At 55.9% G+C, this 22,399-nt stretch overlaps 6 protein-coding genes across 6 annotated transcripts; 2 read left to right on the top strand and 4 right to left on the bottom strand.

Moving 5' to 3' along the window:
- Positions 1–570: 570 nt before the first annotated feature.
- Positions 571–1,915, bottom strand: ISF_00811 (3-oxoacyl-(acyl-carrier-protein) synthase 2; the record flags this gene model as incomplete). The annotated part of the gene is made up of 2 exons (XM_018844418.1): positions 571–1,452; positions 1,511–1,915. 2 exons carry the CDS (start codon positions 1,913–1,915, stop codon positions 571–573), a joined length of 1,287 nt encoding a protein of 428 aa, XP_018708868.1.
- A 661-nt stretch (positions 1,916–2,576) lies between these two features.
- ISF_00810 (hypothetical protein) lies at positions 2,577–3,458 on the bottom strand (the record flags this gene model as incomplete). Its single annotated transcript, XM_018844417.1, has 1 exon — positions 2,577–3,458. The coding sequence occupies one exon, from the start codon at positions 3,456–3,458 to the stop codon at positions 2,577–2,579; it is 882 nt and encodes a 293-aa protein (XP_018708867.1).
- A 1,679-nt stretch (positions 3,459–5,137) lies between these two features.
- Positions 5,138–8,011, top strand: ISF_00809 (small oligopeptide transporter, OPT family; the record flags this gene model as incomplete). Its single annotated transcript, XM_018844416.1, has 7 exons — positions 5,138–5,927; positions 6,005–6,344; positions 6,407–6,821; positions 6,884–7,089; positions 7,152–7,178; positions 7,248–7,462; positions 7,524–8,011. The coding sequence occupies 7 exons, from the start codon at positions 5,138–5,140 to the stop codon at positions 8,009–8,011; spliced, it is 2,481 nt and encodes an 826-aa protein (XP_018708866.1).
- A 343-nt stretch (positions 8,012–8,354) lies between these two features.
- On the bottom strand, positions 8,355–10,984 carry ISF_00808 (Fungal transcriptional regulatory protein; the record flags this gene model as incomplete). Its single annotated transcript, XM_018844415.1, has 6 exons — positions 8,355–8,958; positions 9,023–9,644; positions 9,702–10,059; positions 10,125–10,321; positions 10,403–10,832; positions 10,904–10,984. 6 exons carry the CDS (start codon positions 10,982–10,984, stop codon positions 8,355–8,357), a joined length of 2,292 nt encoding a protein of 763 aa, XP_018708865.1.
- Positions 10,985–14,956: 3,972 nt separating this feature from the next.
- ISF_00807 (pyruvate dehydrogenase protein x component) lies at positions 14,957–16,332 on the bottom strand (the record flags this gene model as incomplete). The annotated part of the gene is made up of 2 exons (XM_018844414.1): positions 14,957–16,188; positions 16,266–16,332. The coding sequence occupies 2 exons, from the start codon at positions 16,330–16,332 to the stop codon at positions 14,957–14,959; spliced, it is 1,299 nt and encodes a 432-aa protein (XP_018708864.1).
- A 569-nt stretch (positions 16,333–16,901) lies between these two features.
- Positions 16,902–17,879, top strand: ISF_00806 (hypothetical protein; the record flags this gene model as incomplete). Its single annotated transcript, XM_018844413.1, has 1 exon — positions 16,902–17,879. The coding sequence occupies one exon, from the start codon at positions 16,902–16,904 to the stop codon at positions 17,877–17,879; it is 978 nt and encodes a 325-aa protein (XP_018708863.1).
- Positions 17,880–22,399: the final 4,520 nt, after the last annotated feature.

The raw sequence follows: 22,399 nt of genomic DNA, 5'->3' as shown, positions 1-22,399 counted from the left end.
GCTGGCTGTAATCGTAATTCACCTGTGCTAAATCGAACAGCCGTTTCCGGACCCCATGTTCCCCGCGCCTTCCAACTCCCTAGTGCTATGATGCTGTCAAAATCCGCTGACTACTAATCTCTGCGAATCTCTCCGCTGACTACTAGTACTAGCTAGGAATGCTAGTCAAAGGTAAAAAAGTCCGCAAAGTGACCACTGATGTCTCGGCCATTTGTGTTCGTCTCCGTCGTCGTCACCATTGGTTCCCACAGCGTCTATATCCTCCAACAAGGCGACACACTTCCTCGGTAATTTATCGACTATTTCTTTGACCTGCTCGTCATTAGAATAATTTAGGCACATGTGCATCTTTACACCTACATGCGCATAGTCGGGGGCAAGCTAGTGGTGAATGCGTACCTTTGACACAGTAGTTCCTTACTTTGATACCTTTGTCATATATCTTATTACACTTTATTCTTTTTATTCTCTTTGTACTTGACAGGTGTATTTCCCCATTTCCACAGGGCGTATCCAGGAATGAGTGAGGCTTCACATCGATACTATACAATCGTGAAATCTTACAGCTTTCTAAACCTTTCCAAAAACCAGCGAGCTGTTCGTGCCGCCAAAGCCAAAGCTGTTGCTCACCGCCACGCTGATATCCTTATCCTTGGCCGTTCGCGGCACGAAGTCAAACTCCACCCCGACATTCGGCGACTCCAAGTTCAACGTCGCCGGCACGATCCCCTCGTGAATCGCCAGGATCGTGAACATGGCCTCGACCGCACCGGCCGCGCCCAGCAGGTGCCCCACGGCGCCCTTGGTGCTGCTCACCGTGACCTGTCCCTCCTCCGCCACGCCCTCCTCCCCCATCATGATGCGGCGTATCGCCATCGTCTCCGCGACGTCGCCCACCTCCGTGCCCGTCGCGTGCGCGTTCACGTAACCCACCTGCGCCGGCCTCACCCCCGCGCCGCGCAGCGCGCGCCTCATCGCCAAGAACGCGCCGTGTCCGTCCGCGCGCGGCGCCGTCATGTGGTGCGCGTCGCCGCTGCATCCGTACCCGCGGACCTCCGCGTACACGCGCGCCCCCCGCGCCTTAGCGTGCTCCAGCTCCTCCAGCACGCATACGGCAGCGCCCTCGGCGACGACGAAGCCGTCGCGGCCGGCGTCGAACGGCCGGCAGCTGGAAGCCGGGCGGTCGTTGCGGGCGGTGGCGAGGGAGCGCGCGCGGCCGAAGCCGGCAAAGGTCAGCGGGTGGATGCACGACTCGGAGCCGCCGGCGACCATGACGTCGGCGTCGCCGAGGGCGATGAAGCGCGCCGCGTCGCCGATGGAGTGCGCGCCGGTGGTGCAGGCCGTGGTCGCGGTGTGGTTGGGGCCCTGGAAGCCGTGCTTCATGGCGATGTGGCCGGCGGCCATGTTGGTGAGGATCTTGGGCACGAACAGCGGCGACACCTTTTTGTATCCCTGCGGTTTCCATGTTAGAAGATGCTAATCCGCACATCGTCGAGCGGGTTCAACTCACCCCCTTATGGTGCTCCAGGCTGGTCGTGTACATGTCGTCGAGGTTTCCTATCCCGCTTCCCAGGCAAACGCCCGTGTTTTCTTTTTCTGATGGCTTGGCCGCGTCCCATTCGGCGTCCTTGAGCGCCATCTCGGTGGCCGCGACGGCGTACTGGGTGAAGAGCGACATGCGGCGCTGCTCGGCGGCGGTGAGCCAGTCATTGGCATCCCAGCCGCCCTTTTCGATGCCACCGAGGGGTACGACGCCCGCTACTGTGCTCGTGAGCTCCTGCCAGCGCTCCTTGGGCTCACGGTCGGCGACGCTGACGATGCCGCAATCGCCAGCAAGGAGGCGATTCCAGGTGCGTCGCGCGCCGACGCCCAGCGGCGTGACGGCGCCGAGGCCTGTCACGACGACTCGTCGCATTATGATTCCATCTCCTGCGTATAGATAATGCGGAGTTGTACGAAGTGTGTGAGAGTTTGGGGTGCACGTGCAGGTGCAGCAGCTTGATGTGGTGAGAGAAAGTTTGGATGTTCCAGCAATTCTCGAGGGACAAATTAGCTGCGGCAAAGGTACATACATACAAGGTAACGTTAGTAGCCAATCGCCCCCACAGCGGTGCTAAAACTAGACTGCTGGGTACGGTGATGTATGTATGTATGAGGGAGATCTTTTGCTTCTTTTTGAAGAAAAGAAAATTCACTTGTTCATTTTTTTTTAAAAGAAAAGAAAAAAGAAACTTCAGATAGTGTAATAAAAGACAAACTACCACTATGCCGAGCCGTATGTAAATATACTCAAGTCTCTCCTAAATTATCTTATGCATACATACATCCATACATAATTCGTACATACCATACACTACATACATATTTAACACTAGCTGCATATCCTCGGCTTTCCTGTAGGCATTTACCAATCTTTCCGAGTTCTTTCTTGTGCACTTCCCTTTTAATCATTGTCTTTAATAAGTCTTCGGGGATGTTACATTCTGACGCACATTCGCTGTTGGCTGGCAGCATGCTTTTGCTGTCCAAGTGTCTAGAGACTGACGTGCTGCGATGGGAACACCTGCCTGAAAGCATTACCCATCTGTATAGGCAATAGCATTGAGACGACGTTTCAACTCTTTGTCAGAGGCAGACACATGATAACCCCAAGCACCAGGGCACAGGAAACTATTCGCCAGCTGCTCAAGTAGTTGTATTTGCACTTCCCAGCCAAGGCCGTCCGGAGCGACCGTGCGTATAAATCCGGCCACTAGTTGTACGTAATCGTTGAGAGACACACTATGTTTGCGAAGCTGTCCAAACGCTGACAAGTTACACGTGTTCACGAAATTCCCACCCAACAACGTCCTTGCCGTGCCGTTGGTCGGCCGTAGATGCGGCTGCGGCGTGAACGACACCAGCGCTTCTCCCGGAACAAAGTCCCAACAGACGTACTCGTCCGCGTTGTTTGCCCAGCTCCGCGCATCGTCGAGGATCTCGATCGAGCTTTCCAGGCCAGACTTTCTGAGGAATCGGAGCATGTCCCTCACGCGCCATACGTGAAAGCCGCGTTCCTGGATCTTACGCACGTCCAGCACGGCCAACCCGGGCGTCTTGCCGTCACGCGCCGCCATCCCCCAGACCTCGCAGAGCCGATGCGTCGCCCAGCAGAGATTGCCGCTGAGGGACACCATGCGAGATCGGTAGTAGTTTCCGCCACTGTTCCTCTTGATACGAAGTTTTCTCAAGTGTTGGCTGAGCTCAAGAAAGACGTCTTCGGTGGGCGGGGATTCTGGTTCGAATTGACCGCCAATTTTCAGGTTTCTTTCATACTCGGCCCAAGAACGGTAGTCGGAAACACAATCTCTGTCCAAGAAACTGTCCGTCTGGGCATCATCGTATCGAGGATATGGGTGGCCGTAGGTGTGTGCTCGATAGAGGTACTTTGGATACGACGACTCACGCTCTGACTGCATGAAACGGATGACTAGGGCCGTGAGTCAGTCGTCATATATTAACCAGCTTGTCATTCGGGGACCGTACATTCTTTCCAAAGCGAGTTATCAGATCTCGGTAATAGTTGTTGCCAGTCAGCCTCTGGGTAGCTCCTCCCTCCGGATCTCCTAGCCACACGAGTCCAAGGAGCAGAGTTGGAAGTAGAAGAATCATCTTGGAGGTCTTTTTCTTCCAAGTTTGGAGCTGACTGAATTTTTTTGACAATAGCGGCCATCTCGAACTCGGGCCCAAAAGGTAGATGCTTATGATGATTTCATGTGAAGCTTCGCAGGTTGTTCGGGGGATGGCAAGGTTGGGTGCTGGGTGCTGTGTTAAATGCATCGACAATGTCGGGTACACTGTCGGCTGGGCAAGTACCTACCCGGGCTCACTTCACGAAAGGCGTACACGCGACTATCAAGGCAATTTTTTGGGAACCAAAAGGAGGGGGCGTGTGCATCTGCAGCAAGCTGCCTTTCTGCAGGTCGGTGTCTCAAGACCAAAACAAAGCCTCTGCAACGATGCCGCAAATGATGTTATAGGCCGGAAGTCAAATACAAAGTATAATCTAATACAGACAGAGTATGATTCGCGAGGAATATTGCTACGGATTCTTGTCCGCGACTCAAGACTTGATCTACCAGATCGTGCCGTGCTGAACGACAAGGGACGAGGTCGAGGGACAAAGCACAAGGGCATCATGGGCCACACAATTCTGATGTGCATGCATCAACGGCCCGACGCCGCGGTAGGCTGAATCTCAGTAGGCAGCACAGGAGGCAGAATTGTTGGGCAAGTTTGGCTAGCCTAAGAGTCTTGTCACATCTCTTGTCTTGTTTATATGTTCACCATTAATCGGAAGTGTACTAGTTATGTGTGTAGGTTCATCTAGTCGGCTCATCCTGGGGTATAAACGGTATTTATGATGCTACTCTAGAGTAGGCATACATAGCTGTGCTCGTTTTGAGTCATACATAAATGCCTACGTAGGTACTAACATAATTCGCATGCTTCCCCGTCTAGCGGCCGTTGATGTTTTTGGCCGCCCTTTGTTGTTGCTGGCTGCTATTCATGCCCAAAATCGGAAATGGAGACAAGCCTCAGCTTGCCTGGCGCTGAAGTAGCTACACTGAGCGAACGGCCTAAATACTGGGGACAAAGTTATGAATAATATTATTAAAAGCTATGACTTGATCAATATTTTTGAAAGCAATCATGTACGATTTTTTTTATTCCTTCCATTGTCTGCCCGCCTGCCGAGTTGCTGTCCTGCCCATCCAGGTACGTACTGTACCCTACCTAGTAGTACCTACGGATACTACTCTCAGCTACCAGTACAGCTGTTTCAGGGTCCAAGATCCGCGACACCTGAACCCTTTGTCTCCCTCACTCGTTTGGTGCTGTGGTCTCAGTCTCAGCCATTGACGCTTTTCCGACTTCCAAAATCGCATCTTAGCCAGATCAATCAACCTTCACTAACCCAATTCCCCAAATTTTTTCATCCCAGGGCATCCCAGGGCATCCCTTCCCCCTTGCGGCCTCGCCCCCTTCGCGCAGGGAAGCGCGCGTACTTTTAAGCTGCGCTCCTCCGTTTGCATGACACGCAACCACTCGTTCCCAGCTGCCCGCCTCATCTCACCCCCTCTCTCCCGAGGAGGTCATGAGCGACCCGAGGCGTGACGGCGCGTCGTTCGCCCAGGCGCAGGCGCACACCAGCGGCAGGGACCAAGACGAGGGCGCCGCAGCTACTGAGCGCACCCCGCGACACTCGTTCCAGCACGATGACGACGGCGATGATGACCTTGACAAGTGGTCTGACTTTGACGCCGACGATCCGTCTCTGCATCCGTCCGGCTCCGAGGAGCGCGGCCGTCTGCTAGACCCCGAGCACGCCGGCGCCGAGGCGTTTGAGCTGCACGACCTCGACCTCGACCTCGACCTCGGCGCCTCACCCTCCCCCGGCGGCTTCAAGGACCCCGAGGCCGAGGACTCCCCCTACCCGGAGGTCCGCGCGGCCGTGCGCAACTACGACGAGGACGTCCCCGCCGGCACCCTGCGCGCCTGGACCATCGGGCTGGGCCTCACCGTCGTCGGCGCCGCCATGAACGCGCTCTTCTCCCTGCGCCAGCCATCCATCTCCATCGGCCCGCTCGTCGCCCAGGTCGTCGCCTACCCGATCGGCCACGCCTGGGCGCGCCTCGTGCCCGCGCGCGAGTTCCGCACCCTCGGCGTCCGCTGGAGCACCAACCCGGGCCCCTTCAGCATCAAGGAGCACGCCGTCGTTACCGTCATGGCCAGCGTCTCCTTCTCCGTTGCCTACTCGACCGACGTCGTCCTCGCGCAGCTCGTGTTTTACAAGCAGAACTTTGGCATCCTCTTCCAGCTGCTGCTGACCATCTCGACGCAGTCGCTGGGCTACGGCATCGCTGGCGTTATGCGCAAGTTCTTGGGTGAGCGAGCCTCCCCTCCCCCCGACGCACCTCCTACATCCTGATCACTGTCACTAAACACCAGCCCTTCCTTGTAGTGTACCCGGCCTCGATGATCTGGCCGGAGAACCTCGTCAGCGTCACCCTCCTCAACGCCATGTACGAGCAGGGCAGCGCGCCCGACCCCCGCGTCCTCGGCGGCTCCATGCCTCGCCTCCGGTGGTTCACCCTCGTCTCCGCCGCCTCCTTCTTCTACTTCTTCATCCCCGGCCACTTTGCCCGCTTCCTCAGCGTCTTCGCCTTCCCCACGTGGCTCGCCCCGGACAACGCCGTCGTGAACCAGCTCTTTGGCGGCGTCTCCGGCCTGTCCCTGCTGCCCATCACCTTTGACTGGACTCAGGTCGCCGGCTTCATCGGCTCCCCGCTCATCCCACCATGGTAAGCTCTCCCCGTCCTCAACACCTCAACACGCATGGGGGGCTCATCAAACGTGAAAACAGGCACGCCATTGCCAACACGCTCCTCGGCGTCGTCCTCTTCTTCATCTGCCTCTCCTCCGTGCTGCACTACAGCGGCGCCTGGTACTCGGCCTACCTGCCCATGAGCGACGCCGGCACCTACGACAACCGCGGCCAGCCTTACAACACCACGCGCATCCTCACGCCGCAGTTCACCCTCGACGTGCAGGCCTACAAGGAGTACTCGCCGCTCTTCATCAGCACTACCTTTGCCGTCGCCTACGGCCTCTCCTTCGCCTCCATCTCCGCCCTGCTGGTGCACACCTGGATCCACAGCCGCAAGACCATCTGGCGCCAGTACCGCAACAGCACCACCGAGAAACCCGACATCCACATGAAGCTGATGCGCAAGTACCCCGAGGCGCCGGACTGGTGGTACCTGACGCTGTTCCTAGTCGTGAGTTGTCACCTCTTTCTGTGCGGGAAATTTGCTAGGGCTCATCCCATCAACTTACTTAGATGCTCGCCATCGGCCTGTACACCGTCGTCGCGTACCCGACCAACTTTGCGTGGTGGGCGTTCCTCCTCGCCATCCTCATCTCCTACGCCTTCTCCCTACCGATCGGCATCATCCAGGCCATCACCAACACCCAGATCGGCCTCAACGTCCTGACCGAGTTCATCTACGGCTACATCCAGCCCGGCCGCCCTCTCGGCCTCATGCTGTACGTCCTTTCTCGCTTCGCTCGCGCAAACTCTCGCACTAACCAGATGCTCCTCCTTCCAGCTTCAAAACCTTTGGCTACGTCACGATGTAAGTCCTCGAAACCGTTCCGCTCAGCCAAAGCAAGACGGGCAGCCACTAACCGTGTCGTGAAAACAGGTCCCAGGCCCTCGGCTTCATCGCCGACCTCAAGTTCGGCCACTACATGAAGGTGCCCCCGCGCACCATGTTCCTCGCGCAGGTCGTCGCCACCACCATCTCCTGCCTCGTCCAGATCGCCGTCCTCAACCTCGCCCTCGTCAGCATCGACAACGTCTGCGACATCCGCCAGCGCGACCGCTTCACCTGCCCCGGCGGCCGCGTCTTCTTCTCCGGTACTCCTCCTCCCCCACCCCTCTCCCTCTCCCTCCCATCAACACTGACACACAACCGCAGCCTCCATCATTTGGGGCCTCATCGGCCCGGCGCGCATCTTCTCCCCCGGCGCCGTCTACTCCGGCCTCTTCCTCTTCTTCCTCCTCGGCGCCGCCGCGCCCCTCTTCGTGCACCTCTGGGTCCGCCGCCGTCCCGCCTCCGCCGCGCGCCACCTCGTCACCCCGCTCATCTTTGGCGGCGCCGGCTCCATCCCGCCCGCCACGCCGCTCAACTACTTCTCCTGGGGGGTTGTGGGCTTCGCGTTCCAGTTCTGGGTCCGCCGCCGGCACGCGGCCTGGTGGTCGCGGCTCAACTTCTTGACGTCGTGCGGGCTCGACTTGGGGCTGGCGCTGGGCACGCTGGTGCTGTTCTTCGCGTTCACGCTGCCGGATGTCAAGCCGCCGCAGTGGTGGGGGAACACGATCGTGGAGCGGACGATGGACTTTCGCGGCACGGCGGTGCAGGTAGTCTTGCCGGAGGGGCAGACTTTTGGTCCGCAGAGTTGGTGATGTGTCTCGGTACCATGTGTGTGGCCTCGGATTTCTACTGTGAAATGGCGTTCTGGATAGATATATTGAATTTAGAAATGGTCATGCGGAAATACTAATTCCAAACAGAATTGTTGGTTGAATTTCTCATTCAACATTAAAAAGAATAGTCATACGAAAATACTAATTCCCAATCGAATTGTTTGCTTCAATTTCTCTTCAACTCCTTTAAATACCAACGCAGGTATATAGACAGTGTAAGCCGTGATGTGATTTTTTCCCCATCCGATGCCCATGAGAAACAATGCTGTTACTTTTGCTGCTGCTGCTGCTGTTGCTGCGGAAAAAAACAAATCATTATACATTACGATAGATATGGTTGTTGTCCCGGATACGCCGCGTACTGCTGCGTCACCTGCATGGCATCGCCGTCGTATCCGTCCTGTTGCATCGCGAACGAGTAGCATCCCGCGTCGGTCGCGCAACGGACCATGTTCATGCTCGGGAGAGCGACCCCGCCCCAGGCGTTAAGCTGCGCGATGCCGCCGATCGGCGCGGTCGCGCCCATGTAGTCCGACGCCGGCGCCGCAGAGTAGCGGCGACCGTCGGGTCCGCAGTACGTCGTCGAGTCCACGCACGCGACCGCGAAGTCGTGTGTGGGGAAGACGGGGCCTCCGATCCCGCCGTCGCCCGGCACGTCGTAGCCCACCGGCACTGGCGGTGCTCCGTAGGGGCCGGGGGCCACTACCTCGAAGTAGACGGGCGTCGACCGCCGCGGCGCCTGCTCCTCGACGAGGCAGCGCAGGGCGGAGAGGCTGTTGAGCTCGGCCTCTTCCGTAGGGTTCCGTGCGTCCCAGAGTTTGAGAATGGAGAATGCCTGGTCGACGACGTTGCCTGCAGTATGATACTTGTGAAAGCCAAAGAACTGGTTCGTGAGGATGATCAAGACGGCTGTATAGAGACATGGTCTTTAGAGCCCACCAGTTGTCAGCGAAAATCATTCTTCCGTTTTTAGTGTTTCAAGGTACGTACCGCCATATGTAATCGTTTCGAAACTCCGGGGACTGGTTGTAGGCCTTGAATATGCGTTCAACGGCCTGGTGCGCGGTGGCGACGCAGGTGGTGGACAAGTACTTCCACGTCGTGTCGTGCTTCTGTTGCGAGGACGCCTGGTACAGCTCCTGGGTGAAGAAGGGCCGCGTGAGCAGCATGGCCGCGTAGCTGCGGAACAGCATCGCGTGCTCCGTGGCCAGCGCATCCGCGCCGTCCTGGGGGCTTGCACTCGGTGGGAGTAAGCCCAGTGTCTGCTGCAGCATCGACGACGCCCGCTCGGCCGGGAAGTGTCGCTGGTTATAGACGAGCTTGATGGTCTTGCGGATCATCTTGGCCGATGCCACGTTGAACGTGAGATGGTCATCACGGCCGGTGGTGCTAGAGGGCGCGCATTCCGCCCCAACGGTCGGCTTGCTCTTCTCTTCCTTGAGGGCTTGCGGCTTGCGTCCGAGGAGCGCGGCGACGAGGGAGTCGAGGACGAAGAGGCACCTCCAAAGCTTAGCATGGAGAGCGCTGTTTGCCTTGACCTCACTTGGTGCACGTGACGAGGACCCCGGGACGTGATTGATGCCCAGCACATCAGCGGCCCTGACTGCCAATCCTGAGACCAAGTTAGCTGGTGTGTGAGGTCCAATTCAATAAATCGAGAGAAACTCACCTATATAGGCATCGGCAGCGTTCCACTTGGAGACCGCAAGGGAATACGTCGTCATGAGCGCCCATGCTTGTATCATCCACACCTCAAAGGTCTCGTAGCCCCCGATGCGCATCAGAGTCGCCTCGGCATAGTCAAAGTACTCATCTGAGGATCTGAGAGAGTCTGGGGGGAAGAGGCCCTGGTCGGGATATTCCGTGCCCTTTTGCGATTCTACGCTGAGTGAGCCGGCGGCAAAGAGGAGGTAGAGTAGGCAAGTGCTGCCGGGGACTTGAGAGTCTTGTGAGGGTGCGTTGGGGTATGATGACTGTAGCAGCTCCTGTATCGTGGATTCTTCTAGGATTTCCACCAAGTGGTTGCTCTGGGGAGATGGATTTAGCAATGGCAATTAATAGTGAAGTTTCTTGCGCAGGAGCAAACACGTACATATTGGCGGGCTCGATTGACGAGGTGCTCTGCAACCTCTCGAGGAGGCAGGGGCACCGTGTTTTGTAGTCCCTGCGAACGAGAATTACTCCCCAACCTGCTGGGGGTGGTTTCGCCTTCAGTAAAGGGACACGGCCCAGAGACTTGAAAGACTAATTTTTTGATCTCTGTGAGAAAACTAGCCGATGAGGAGCCCCCTACATTGCAATCGCATCGTGTCAGCCTGTTGAATATATACAAGAAAGGACAAGATGAGTTTGGGGGGTTCATGTACATACAGAAGGGTAGACCAGGTTGGCCAGGGACTCTGGTAGCAGCCAGTTGCTCGAACCTATCTAGCTGGGCATCGGGCGGGTTTGACGGGCTTCTCCATTCCGACATCGCGGACGGGGAGTCGTACTGTCCATGCTGAAGGTACATGGGCGAAAGCAAGGGCGGTGAGTTTCCCGGCTCCGATTTGATGATGCCTTGCAACGCGTACGGGTTGGACTGGCCCACGGGGGAAGGCGCGGTGCCGTCGTGCTTGAGGAGGCGGGTGACGCTCTTGCGTTTCCGAGGAGGATCGTAGGAGCAGTTATGTCCTCGCTTCTCGCAGCCAAGACAAGGGTTCTGTCCATTACACTGTCTCGCCTTGTCAATACTTGCCTTGGTCTCCCTTGCCTGGGGTTGTTTGGGGGCTTGGAGTTGAAGGGCCGGGGGAGGGGTTGTCTGGTGGGCATATTCGATGGAAGGTTTTTTTCTTGTTCTTCTTCTTCTGAATTGGTTGGTCTCTATCGCACCTTTTGTTTGCGGTTCTGGCAGCCCTTGCATGCCTGACCAATTCGCTTTCGCTGGTCTTCGAGAACTTTGGAGCGTGTCATCGTGTAGTTCGTAGTTCGAAGTTCGTAGTTCAAGGGTTCGGGATAAGGCGTGGGGGTTCGGGTAAGAGATAGTCGGGACAAGAGTTGACAAGTCGTCTGTGAACGGATAATGGCAAGAAAGTGGAGAGAGAGGAAGAAGGAGTAAAGAGGGCCAAGAGCCGTTCTCTCAGGAGAGGGGAGGGGGGAGATGCGAGATGCACGATGAGGTATAGTAGATAGAAGAAGGAGCTGAACGGGTGGTTGCACAATGAAATGGAGACGGTCTGGAGATTTCAAGATCTGCGGGACGTGGTGGCATTTTAAAGCCCTCCTCTTCGTTCCGTTCATTTATAACTAATTTGATGATGGAGGTTTGACAGGCCAGCGTCAGAATGACCTTGTACTGGGTATCTAATCTGCAAGTGGACACCCTCTCTCTCTTGTTAAAACATGCAAGAGTATGTCGAGCATTTCGTATTCCAGGAGAAGGAGGGAGGGGACTTGAGTGACTGGCTTCATTGCTCACTACGCCACCAAGACGCCCGTTTTAGCTCTTCAAGTCGAAAAGAGTAAGAGGCTGTTTACATGAGAAAACTACTTTGCTGATACAAGTGGCAGTACCTGGTAAAAAGAGGTAAAAAGAGGTCAAACGAGAGGTCAGATTGTGGTCCGATGGCCACGATGATGGGCCGCATGGGCAGGTGGCTTATACTGGGTAATCATAATGGCACCCCTTGCCCTTGCCAATACTGGTAATCTGTACCAGTCAGTACGCAGTATACCCAATAGTCTGTAGCCATCATCTTTCCCTTGCGACCGGTGTGCACTTTAGACACCAAGTCTCAAAGAGACCACGTCTTTGTGTGACGCCGACGACTGGGCTCAGTGAGACCATGATTATGATATCGGGCTTGGCTCTGGGAAATTGGGTGTGACTTTTTTTTTTAAAAAAAAAATGGCGACTCTACCCAGTCGTCTTGTCTGAAGAGGCACGATTTGGAGAAGGAGAGGGGAAAAAACGAAAACCCCAAAAAAAGACCAACTGACGGATCTGCCAAGGAGGGAGCGTGTTGCCGGCCGCCTGGATCCCAAGAGAAGGTCTCTCTAAGACAAGACGAGTTTTGACCCCAGTCACGCAGTCAGTCAACCATCTGATCATTATCTGTATCAAGTATTAAGCAGTGTAGCCACCCAGACACCCTGGTTACCCAGATTCTCGGCTGCACATCCATCCGAAAGAGCCACACAATCACCGTCAGGGAGCTTTTGACCAAGAGCGGCCGTTTTTGATTCATGAATGTGGGCTCATGCCTGCTGCTTGCCTCTGAGCCAGCCGGGTTCTTGGATGCATTTTACGCGGGAGGCGCCAATCCAAGGGGATGGAGGGCTGGGGGATGAATGGGCTCTCAGCCAAGACCAAGATGTCCAGGACGTCGCCGTGCATATTGTGGTATTGTGGCGGGGGGGAAGACATGCACAAAGGGCTGACAGTCGACCCCTGTCAGTATCGAACGGTCATTGCCACACGAGGATCATCATTGGATCGATTCAAAATGCCCGCGTCTTCCCATCTCAGCCATCTCCTCGGACGCAGGACGTGTGTCTCTTGTGTCTCTTGTGCCTCCAGACCCCCCTTCCTGTAATCTGTACGATATGGCAGGCAGGCAGCATGAAAACTCGGTCGGGCATCGCTGCCTGCCTGCTGTCTGTTCCCCTCCTCCCTTCCCCAAAACCGATCTCACAATACTGGCACTTGCTGGTTTAAAAAAGGACTGGAACTTTTTCTGGAACATGGCGCTTGCCAGCAGCCCTAATAGTATGTCGAAAGTTCCAAAAGATCCTCAGCAGACAAACAGGCAGGCAGGCAGGCAGGCAGGCAGGCAGACAGACAAGGGGCAGGCAGGCAGTGAGCAGAGTCTCAACCCGAACTGTTTCTCTCTCTTTCTTGACTCTCTTGTGGCATGTTAGTGTTGCTGCTGCACCGCCTTTTCCACCTGCAGTCTCTTCTGAAATCTGCGAGTTGTCGTTGCAGCAAGCACCACACACATGCGGCGCATCGAGACGACGATCACACACAAATCCAGAGAGAGAGCAAAAAACGTGAGATGATCGCCAGGGTGAGAACTTCAGAAACAAGGGCCCTTTTCTGCGACTAACCAGTTACGGGATGGGCGACCGAAACATCGGACCTAGAAGGGAATCCAGAGAATAGAAAGGAAAAGAAATCACGATGCTGCATGGGCCCTTGCGCCATTCTCCCCGCATCCCGGCTTGCCGGAAAGTGGACGGGGCCTAAGAGAGAGGCCCAATGACGGATCCTCGTTGCCAAAAAAAGAGGCTTCCTTTCAAGTCTTTGTTTAGCCTTCTTCTTCGCTGCTCTCGTCCTGCTTGCCGCTTTCGACGTGCATCATGTCCTGCCGCTCCATGCAAAAACCAGCTTGTAATCCCATTGAGAAAAGAGACAACAAGGACGAAGACGGGGCTTGCTGGATGAGATACGCGGTTACACAAAGGAAGAGGATCGACTTGGAATTTACTTTTCGCCTTCTGCTGCGCCCCTGGTCTCTGGATTGCGATCAATGACACCTTTTCGTCCTGCCCTTTCTTCCCTAACCTACAATTCCGGAGAGTCCCCCGTGCATATGTATGATCGAATGGGATGATATCAGTGTGCTGAGTCCCTTGGAAAGACAATGTATGTAGCAAGCCAGCACGTCACCGTGTGACGACATACCAAGACGTCAAAAGTCAGAAATATCAGGAATTTCCAAATATCAGGGACAGAACCTATTGTCAAAGCTGTCGTGATTTCCAATCGAGGAAAAAATGCCTGCCGATCCCCAAATACCAAACTTCCCACTTCTTGGGACTCTCGATCGGCTCGACCGCCTTTCCAGCGATGAAGCCTCAATCACAAGCAAGTTCCAAATCGGCGGCGTCCCGTCTGCAGGGAAATCACCGAATGTTTATTGGTAACCAGGGGGGGAGGGGGGGAGGACCGGGGTATGATGGGCCCCGGTTACATGGGTCAGCAACTCCATTTCATTTCAATCTTTTTTATTTCTTCCTCTCTTTATCCTCTACTGAGTCAAAACATGGGCCCTCCCGTGTTTCTCGATTACGCGGTTTCTGTAGGCCAAACCAGTTCTAATTAGTGGCACACACTCTCCCTCTCTTCGCTGCGATCTCGGCGGGCAAGGATCTTTTATTCTGAGAGATGCCAACGTTATGGTGTGTTGCACAATGGGAAAATAGTCTCTCCTTCAACGGCTGAGGGCCAATTACTCGTTTCCCGTCAGCTAGCCACAAGTCTATCAGCCCGAGACCTTTTGTCTTCCCCCTTCTCCAACAAGCATCCTATCTATTCGTATAAGTCTGTATGTTTGACTCGTTAAAGATGGGAGTAAATTATGCCTAAAATAAACCCACATTTTTACATGTTATTTTTATCTCCCGCCATGGGAGAGAGAGAGAGTGGGAAGCGTCCCAGCCGCCCGGCTGACTTCAGCCTCAATCGCACTTTTTTTTTTCTTCTTCTTCTTCTTTTCACTCTCCTTCTGAGTCTCGGTGGCTTTTTTCCCAACCGTCTCTCTAACGCTAGGCTGGCAAAACACACGAGGTCGCATCCTCCTTTGTGGCGGCGGAATTCCCATCCGTCGCGCCCAGCTGCATACACAGGCGCATGAGGATGGGTTGCACAACAGCGCCTGGACATGCACTGTCTCATGCAAGCAGCCTGCACCGTCCGCCTCGACGATGCCTAATTCTCCGAGACGTGCGCTGCAGGGCGGTGGGAAAGAAGAGCCGGGCAAGGCGGATGGGTAATTGTTAGTCTTTTGATGATTGTCTAGAGTGCGTGATGTACAGATACAGAAAAAAACAATGGTGATGGGCGGGCAATAGTGCAAAAAAAGAAATGAGAAACAGAAAAAGGTGGTGTTTTTGATCCATTGGCTGCAAATCATCCATCCATTGGCTTTGAAATCTGATGTTCTACAGCACCAGCCTGCCCGGCTCGTCCTCCAGGATAAACTTGCAGCGCTGCAGGAAGACGTACGCCCTTTCCTCCTCCGTCTTGGGTACGGTCAGGGTGAACACGTTGCCACCCGACGAGAGGCCAGGCACCGTGTCGATCGTCACCATGCTGGGCGTCCGTGGCGCCTGGGCCGGCCGGCCGGCGAGCTCATCGATGATATCGTGCTTGACGTGCAGCTCCGCCGCGCCGCCCTTGGGCTTGTACGTGGCGCCCGCGGGAATTGCCGACACCTGCGGCAGGTAGATGCCGCGAGAGCTGCGCGCCCCCTTGACCTTGTCGAGGCCGAGAACGGCGTCGAACAGCTCGCCCGCCGTCGGCTCGCGGCGCGCCGGGGGCAGCTCGTCGTTGGCCACCTCGGCGGCGCGGCTGATGAACGTCGACAGCGGCAGGAAGACGCCCAGCGTGTCCTGGATCTTCCGCTGCACCTGCGTCACCTTGGCCAGCGAGACGGGCACGTTGACCTCGAGGGGCAGCTCCTCCTCTTCCACGGGGGGTGCCGGGACGGCGGCGGCTGCGGCTGCCTCCTTCTTCTTCTCCGCGACCTTGATGTTGCTGAGGTCCAGGTGGGCGAGGTGGTCGAAGCGGGAGGAGACGGCGGCGGGCGTCTCGGCGCTGATGCTGCCGAGGAACGCCAGCACGTCGCCCTTGAGCAGCCGGCCGTTGGGGCCCGTCGGCTTGATTTTGCTGACGTCGGCCTCGCTGATGCCGTGGGCCTTGACGAGGTGCTCGACCGAGGGCATGAGGGGGTGCTTGTGCTCGTACGACTGGCCGCCCTGGGCAGGCTTTTGCTGCTGGCTGCTGCTGCTGCTGCTATCAGGCTTAGACTCGCTCTTCGTCTCCGACGAGGCCGGCTCGGAGGTGGCGGCCGCGGCCTGCTTGGGCTGTTCGTCGGCGGGGATCTCGAGCGCGGCGATGTCGTCGCCGGCCTCGGCCAGGACCGCGATGCGGGTGCCGACGGGCACGGCCTTGCTGCCGTCCTGGGACATGATCTTCATCATGATGCCGTCCTCCTGCGCCTCGACGTCCATCGTCGCCTTGTCCGTCTCGATCTCCAGCAGCACGTCGCCGGCGCTGAAGCTCTCGCCCTCCTTGACGCGCCAGCTGGCGATGTTGCCCTCGGTCATGGTCGGAGAAAGGGCGGGCATAATGAAGTTCTGGGCGGCGAGGCATCGTGCAGAGGTCGAGAAGCCTGGAGGGCGGCGGGCCCGTGGTCAGCAACAACGTTAGAAAGTGAGGGTGATGATTGAGGGCGAGAGTTAGACGTACCACGAGCAGAGGCGCGGCTACGAGCCGCACGCATAGAGGCACGGCATGCCGTTGCTAGAGACGCCATCGTGAGGCCCAATTGAGCTGTGTTGGCGACGGCAAAGGATAGAGGAGGGCGGCGTTGAAGGGGGGGAATTGGTTGCGACAAAAAGGTGAGAGCTTTCTTTTCGAAGCTGTTGGGGACCGCCGATAGAGGCGGACGAGTCCGTTGTTTTTTTAGTGGGGCGACGGCGGTACGTACCGGAAGATGAGACGACAAATCTTACAGCCAGGAGAGTGAACTTGGCCATGATTCATCCATGAAATGTAATGTGTTTTTTATAGAAAAACAGTCTATTCAAATTAAACAAGTATCGCCATATGAATCCGTCTGTTAGTCGTGGATTCCCAACTTACCCTCTATCACTTCATCACCCTGCTGCCCCTTTTAGGCATAGCCCTATTTACCCCTGTCAGTCCCTATCTAACGCTACCCATCAACCAAAATGTCAAAATTGTTAGCAACCAAAACTCCAGCAGGGGTCTCCAGAAACGAACTCAATGGCTCTGACGGCATAGCCATTATTGCATTGTCTACTACGCATGTCGTTTTCTTGCTTTGTGTCATAACCCGACTCCCCTCCTCCTTCTCCCACCATGGCCAGCCTCGGTCTCGGCACGAGCACATCCCTCGTCAGGAGGCAGCTCCTCATAACGCCGTGCCGAACGGCCACGACCCCCCGACTCCTCGATGCGACGCCCACGACCCGGTCTAGGCTGCTCAGCAGCTCCGCCTTCCGCCTCCACGCCGCCGCAAAACCGGCGCTCAAGACGATACCGAAGCCCTCCGCACCGACGGCCAAGGCGCGGGGGGCGCAACCTGCTGCGCAACCGCGCCCGCCAGCGACGCCGACGCGATACGCCTTCGTCAAGAGCCTAGGCTCCAAGACGACGCCGACGGTGCTGTACGAGTCACCCTCGCACTTTTGGTTCTACTTTGGCTGCTGGACGAGCGGCGTCTCGATCCTGGCGTGGACCGCGCTGACCGGGCCGACGGTCGTGACCCAGCCCGAGGGCACCCCCGAGTGGGTGGGCTACGTCTTCGAGGCCGCCTACGTGCTCCTGGGCTCCATGGCCTTTTACCTCCTCTCCAAGACGCCCAACATTGTCCGGTCGATCCGCCTCCTGCCACCCGCTGCTGCTGCTGCGGCGACGTCCTCCCCCGCGGCGCCCCGGGTTGCCGCCATGCCCCGGCTCGAGGTCACGGTCAACCGCATGGTGCCCGTCCTGAAGCCCAGGGTGCTCGTTGTGAGCCTGGACGACGTCGCGCTCAAGTCGCGCTTCTCCCTCCCGGACAAGTACGTGCCGGAGCTGCAGCGGCGCGCGGCGGCGGCGGAGACGCGGGAGACGCGGCGAAGGTTCGACATGCAGCACCTGCTGACGATGCCGTTCCGGCACGTTGGGCGCGCGGTGGCCGGTTTCTTCCAGGGCGTGCGGGCGGCGTGGACGGACATGGGGTTCGCGACGATCAGAGTGCGGGGCAAGGAGTTCAAGGTGGACGTGACCAGGGGCTTCGCGCACGAGGGGTTCAGGACGCTGGAGCGGCTGGTGTCGGTTGGGTACAAGAGCGGTTGAGGTTCGTTAATGCGTGAAAAGGCAGCCGTGGAGGGGGGTGCATGAGAACAAGGCCGAGTGGCTAAGAAGGAGTCTGCAGTCGGGCACATTCTGGAAAGGACTGATAATGGGCGCCATCGGATGGATGGCGGCATTTGGGGATGTATACTACTGGCTCGGGACATGGCGGAGAGTGACGTCAATGTAAGATAGTCCTTTAGAGATGTATCATAAATCTGTTCCAACTATGGAGAGGCCAAGTTGCTATTCGCCGTGGACGACATTCATCTCTCAAATCATGCAACGCATCCAAGTTTCGACTTGGTATGCTCAGGTGAGCGATCAACAAACCACTCCGCTTACATTCAAAGCACACGTAGTCGGCGAATCGCGAAATTTGACAAATCTTTGCGGGATGGCTGGACTTGCAATCTGAGCGGTGTGAAGAGCACGATTCATGTCCATGCGTGTGTGGTGGTGTGGTACTCGCAAACTACCCTGTACTTCAAGCCCCAATCTGATTTGCACGAAGACGGTCACTCTGGAGGGGTCCATTACTTTCGTCATCCTATTAGGCTTTCCTTGGTAATCCTAGCAACTTCCGATATCTGTGACAGTGAAACGTCGTGCTGGGCGGCTTGGCGTTTTGGGTTGTTCGTCGCGTATTGCTGCGACACGAAACCTGCGACAAACTTGTTGCTGAGCTTACCCTGCATGGGTTAATTGGGCAGCAAAGAACCCGAGGAGGCTTTGCTTAGACTTCTCTCTCTCGACCAATAATAAATCTCATGGATGCAAGATTATTATTTTTTTTGCCACACATGGGTGCGCATCTCGCAGCCGCGTCCTTCCTTTGTAACCGAGTCCCACGTACAACAGATCTACAAGGTCAGGATGCGTCACGTTGTGCTGCAAACAGCGACGTAGCACAACCCCTTCGTGGCCGCCAAGATCGACGGCGCGGCTCTCTTTCTTTTCGTACAGCTATTCATCAGACAAGTTGCATTTTTTCCCTTTGGGGTGAGGTTTGCCTTTCGTGCAGCGTACTAAGAGAGCCCTTGTGGTTGCTTTGCTGTAAGCCCAGGGTCCAAGAACCTTGGTGGCGCGACACCGAAGAACTTTGAGTACCAATGTTTGGTAACAGAAGCTTCCGGTCCTCTGGGACCGTGAGGGACCCTGAAGTGCACTACCGTACATCTGCGAAGCTACTCTAGATAATGTATCGGTGCGCAGGTATGTAGGTGTATACCCGAGAATCAACTCGCCCAAGGGCAGCATCGGGCCGGATCAAAAAAACAAACTGGTACGACAAGGGAAGCCAGAAGCGCGTACAACCAGCTGAATGAAGAGCGAGAGTGAGAGCATCGTGGAACATCTGCCGAGACACCGACTATTTCATACAGCTACACCAGCACCACCCTTGGGGGCGACCAGCAGGCTTGGTGCATGTTGGCGGTGCTGCTTTGTTTATGACTTTTGACCCCGCGAATAGCATTCCAATTCTGACGTCGAGGTGGCGCGGGGTCCTCGAAGGTTTCCCTGAATGAGCAAGGTGGCGTTAAACTTGCCAAGCCGGTGCAGAGTTGGCACACGGGGGAGGGTGGAAGGGCAAGGCTCGTGGCGGCGCGCGCGTTCGGATATCGCAGACAGAAACCCAGTGGTTAGTCAACTAGTATATGCCATTTTACGTCATAATCTTCAACAGGCGGGGGAAGGGGGCGGCACGTCAACTAACCGGCTTCCCTTGTTCATGCGGCGAGATGGAGTGTGATGTGGGCTGGATGGGCAACTTCTTCACCACATGAACAATCATCGTCATTTTTCTCTTGTCTTGTCGTTTATGACGGGGCTTCGGCGGCGGTGTGAAGTTGGAAAGGAATTTGAGACCAATGACGAGAATTGTACAATAGCCCGCCAAGCTGGTTCGGGAATAGAGTGTAGATTGGAGGCGGCGAAGGGATATCAGGCGGGGCTGGGGGACCTGTTGGAAGAAGCTGAACAATATTCGCCATGTCATTATGGAGGGAGAAGAAGAGTGCTAACATTCTTCTTTGCATAAAGTTGGGATCAAGGTCTTGGCTAGAGGTGGTTGGTTGGCTCATCTTGATCAAAGCACCCGAGGCTCCAACTCTAAACGCGAACGGATAGACTCGCCTCATCGTCTGACATTTGTCGTTTTGAAAAAGATGCTACTTTTGACTGACAGACTACCCCACGCTGAACTTGCCGCTCGAGGTAGCAGGTTGTAAGTTAGTTAGTCTTAGTTTCGGACCCCCGCGCCAACGCCCAAGTCAAACGGGATGGATGGATGGATGGATGGATGCACGGATGGCGGATTATGGTTGGCTAGCGTTGCCGAAATCAATTGGTCAAGATGCACGTCCTGTACGTAGGGTTCCGCTCGAATGAACCTGGTCTACGGAAGATCACGGGCGACCCCGGCTGGCAGTTGGCGTTAGTTAGCAGTGAAGCTGGTGATGCAGCAGACCAGGCTTGCACCAACAAGACAAGCTCGGTGTCGATCCCTCCCTCCCCGATAGCGGCGGTCGAGGGGCAGCCCTGTACATGTGCGATTAAACTCTTTCCTCGCACATACATGGCATCATGTTTTCTTCCATTCTTAGAAATGGAACGTTTTGGCGGATACGGTAAAGTCGAGTTGCACCGCATGCACGGCGATAGTGCTGACTAGCGAAATGAGGCAAACGTGAGATGATCAACAGGACTACCAGTAACTAACGATGTAGGTTGCCATGTAGGTTGCCATCCTTTTATTAGTGCAAGGTGGGGAGGGTTGGGGGTGGTGCCGCTTGTATCTGTAGATTGGAAAAGCAAAAGGTTGTTGCCGCTCCCGAGGGCACCAAGTACAGCAACCCTGAGCCACACGATGTAGAGGCTCAACGATGTTGATGAGCGGTGTAAGAGTAGGCAAGAGCGTGACAGGTTGCAATCCTCGTCGGAGAGGACTGGAGCTCAAGGCTGAACAAGGGAGGGAAACTCAATGTAGGACGGACAGAACCTTGATACAGGATAGATAGAAGCTTAAAGGCGGGAAGCGGAAGAAGGAACCCACCACGAGCACGGAGCCCCCTCCCCCATCAGCAACACATTTGGCCGTGTTAGTTGTTAGTTACTGGTAGTCTGAACGGGAGCGTACTGTAGTAGGTTCCACAGCCGGGAATGCAACTCTCCAGCGGTCCATCGACACGGACACTAAGCTGCCTTGGCTGTAGTTGACGGCGGTTGTTTCTTTTTCCACCTTTGACTCGACATTTGACTGCCGAAGACCAGACACCAGAGGAGAAAGAAAAACCGACAATGACCGAGTTGCATCAAGGCCTTGGCATACACTCAACACACCCCGGCAAGAAAAAGCTGCACGTCGCACACGTAGCATGTAGATGTATATGCAGGACAAGGAGACACGTTGACGCGCAGGAGAATCACCCGATGATGTGCATTGATCGTTGCCAGAAGAGCGTCAACTGAATGAACGAATTGTTTCAACACAGCTCAGTCAACCCCCGCGCCGAGACCCTTGTCTAAGCAGGTTTCCGATCTGTCCATGTTGGTTGATATTAACTCTTTGGAGGTGGGCTGAGCTCTTGGACCACTTGACGTCTGATATTAACGAGAATGACTGCTAAACATGCGGAAAATCGCGACATGAGATGATCGATGGAAAACTATTCCACTGGTGAGCTCGCATGCCTTGTAAGAAGCGGTGTACTTGAAACGCGCTGCTGCTGGAGATCGTAGCGCCTTTTTCCCCCCTCACTGTCAGGCTATGTGCATGGGATCACGCGAAAATGAGGTGTGGCCGATCCACTCCAACCCACGCAGCCATCTATCTGTGTATCTGTAGTTAGTGGGAAAAAGTTGTACACGCTTGTGTCTCTTTAGGATAGCAGCGAGACGGGTTGGATGGGCGTCTTCTTTCAGTGCTATGTAAGTGAGGGAGCCATCTAGAACTAGGATTTCCCGCCTCAGCGGCTGGGCTGGCCTGTAGTGCGTGAATGTGCATGCATGCATGCATCTCCAGAAGAGGAACTGCCGTACGGAGGAGGGACAAGGTCAGGTCAAGGGTCTAGTTGCATCTCCCGGCCTACGCTCCGTTGGATCACGGCGCCCGGAGATTGGAGATTCTTTTCGGGGCAAGGGAGTGAGTGAGTGAGTGAGTGAGTGAGTGGTGGCTTGCACCGATGCACGTCCAGGGAGTCTGGGGATAGTCAGCAAAAAAATATCCATCTGCGAGATGGAAGCGGAAAGGTCGCGGAAAGGAAGACGACGACAACGACTCAAGGATAGATTGCCAGGGTATCATCGTCCTTGGTTGAAGCCATGGCTGATGTCACTCAGCGGCAAAGTCGAGTCTTGGCGGGCGGGCGGGCCGGGCGTGGTCGCAAGCAAAATGGAATCAGCCGATTCGTGAACTTGTCGTCAAGTGGCAAGGACATGAGATGTGAGAGAAAGAAGGAAAGAAGTAACTTGTGCTACTTGGGCGAGAGAAGGAGAAAGCATGTGGGCGTCTTGTCGGTGTA

This window comes from Cordyceps fumosorosea, assembly GCF_001636725.1.
Source record: "Cordyceps fumosorosea ARSEF 2679 chromosome Unknown scaffold_1, whole genome shotgun sequence".
Classification (NCBI taxonomy): Eukaryota; Fungi; Ascomycota; class Sordariomycetes; order Hypocreales; family Cordycipitaceae; genus Cordyceps; species Cordyceps fumosorosea.
The sequence above is the reverse complement of the archived record's forward strand: the minus strand, read 5'-3'. Positions and strand labels throughout refer to the sequence as shown.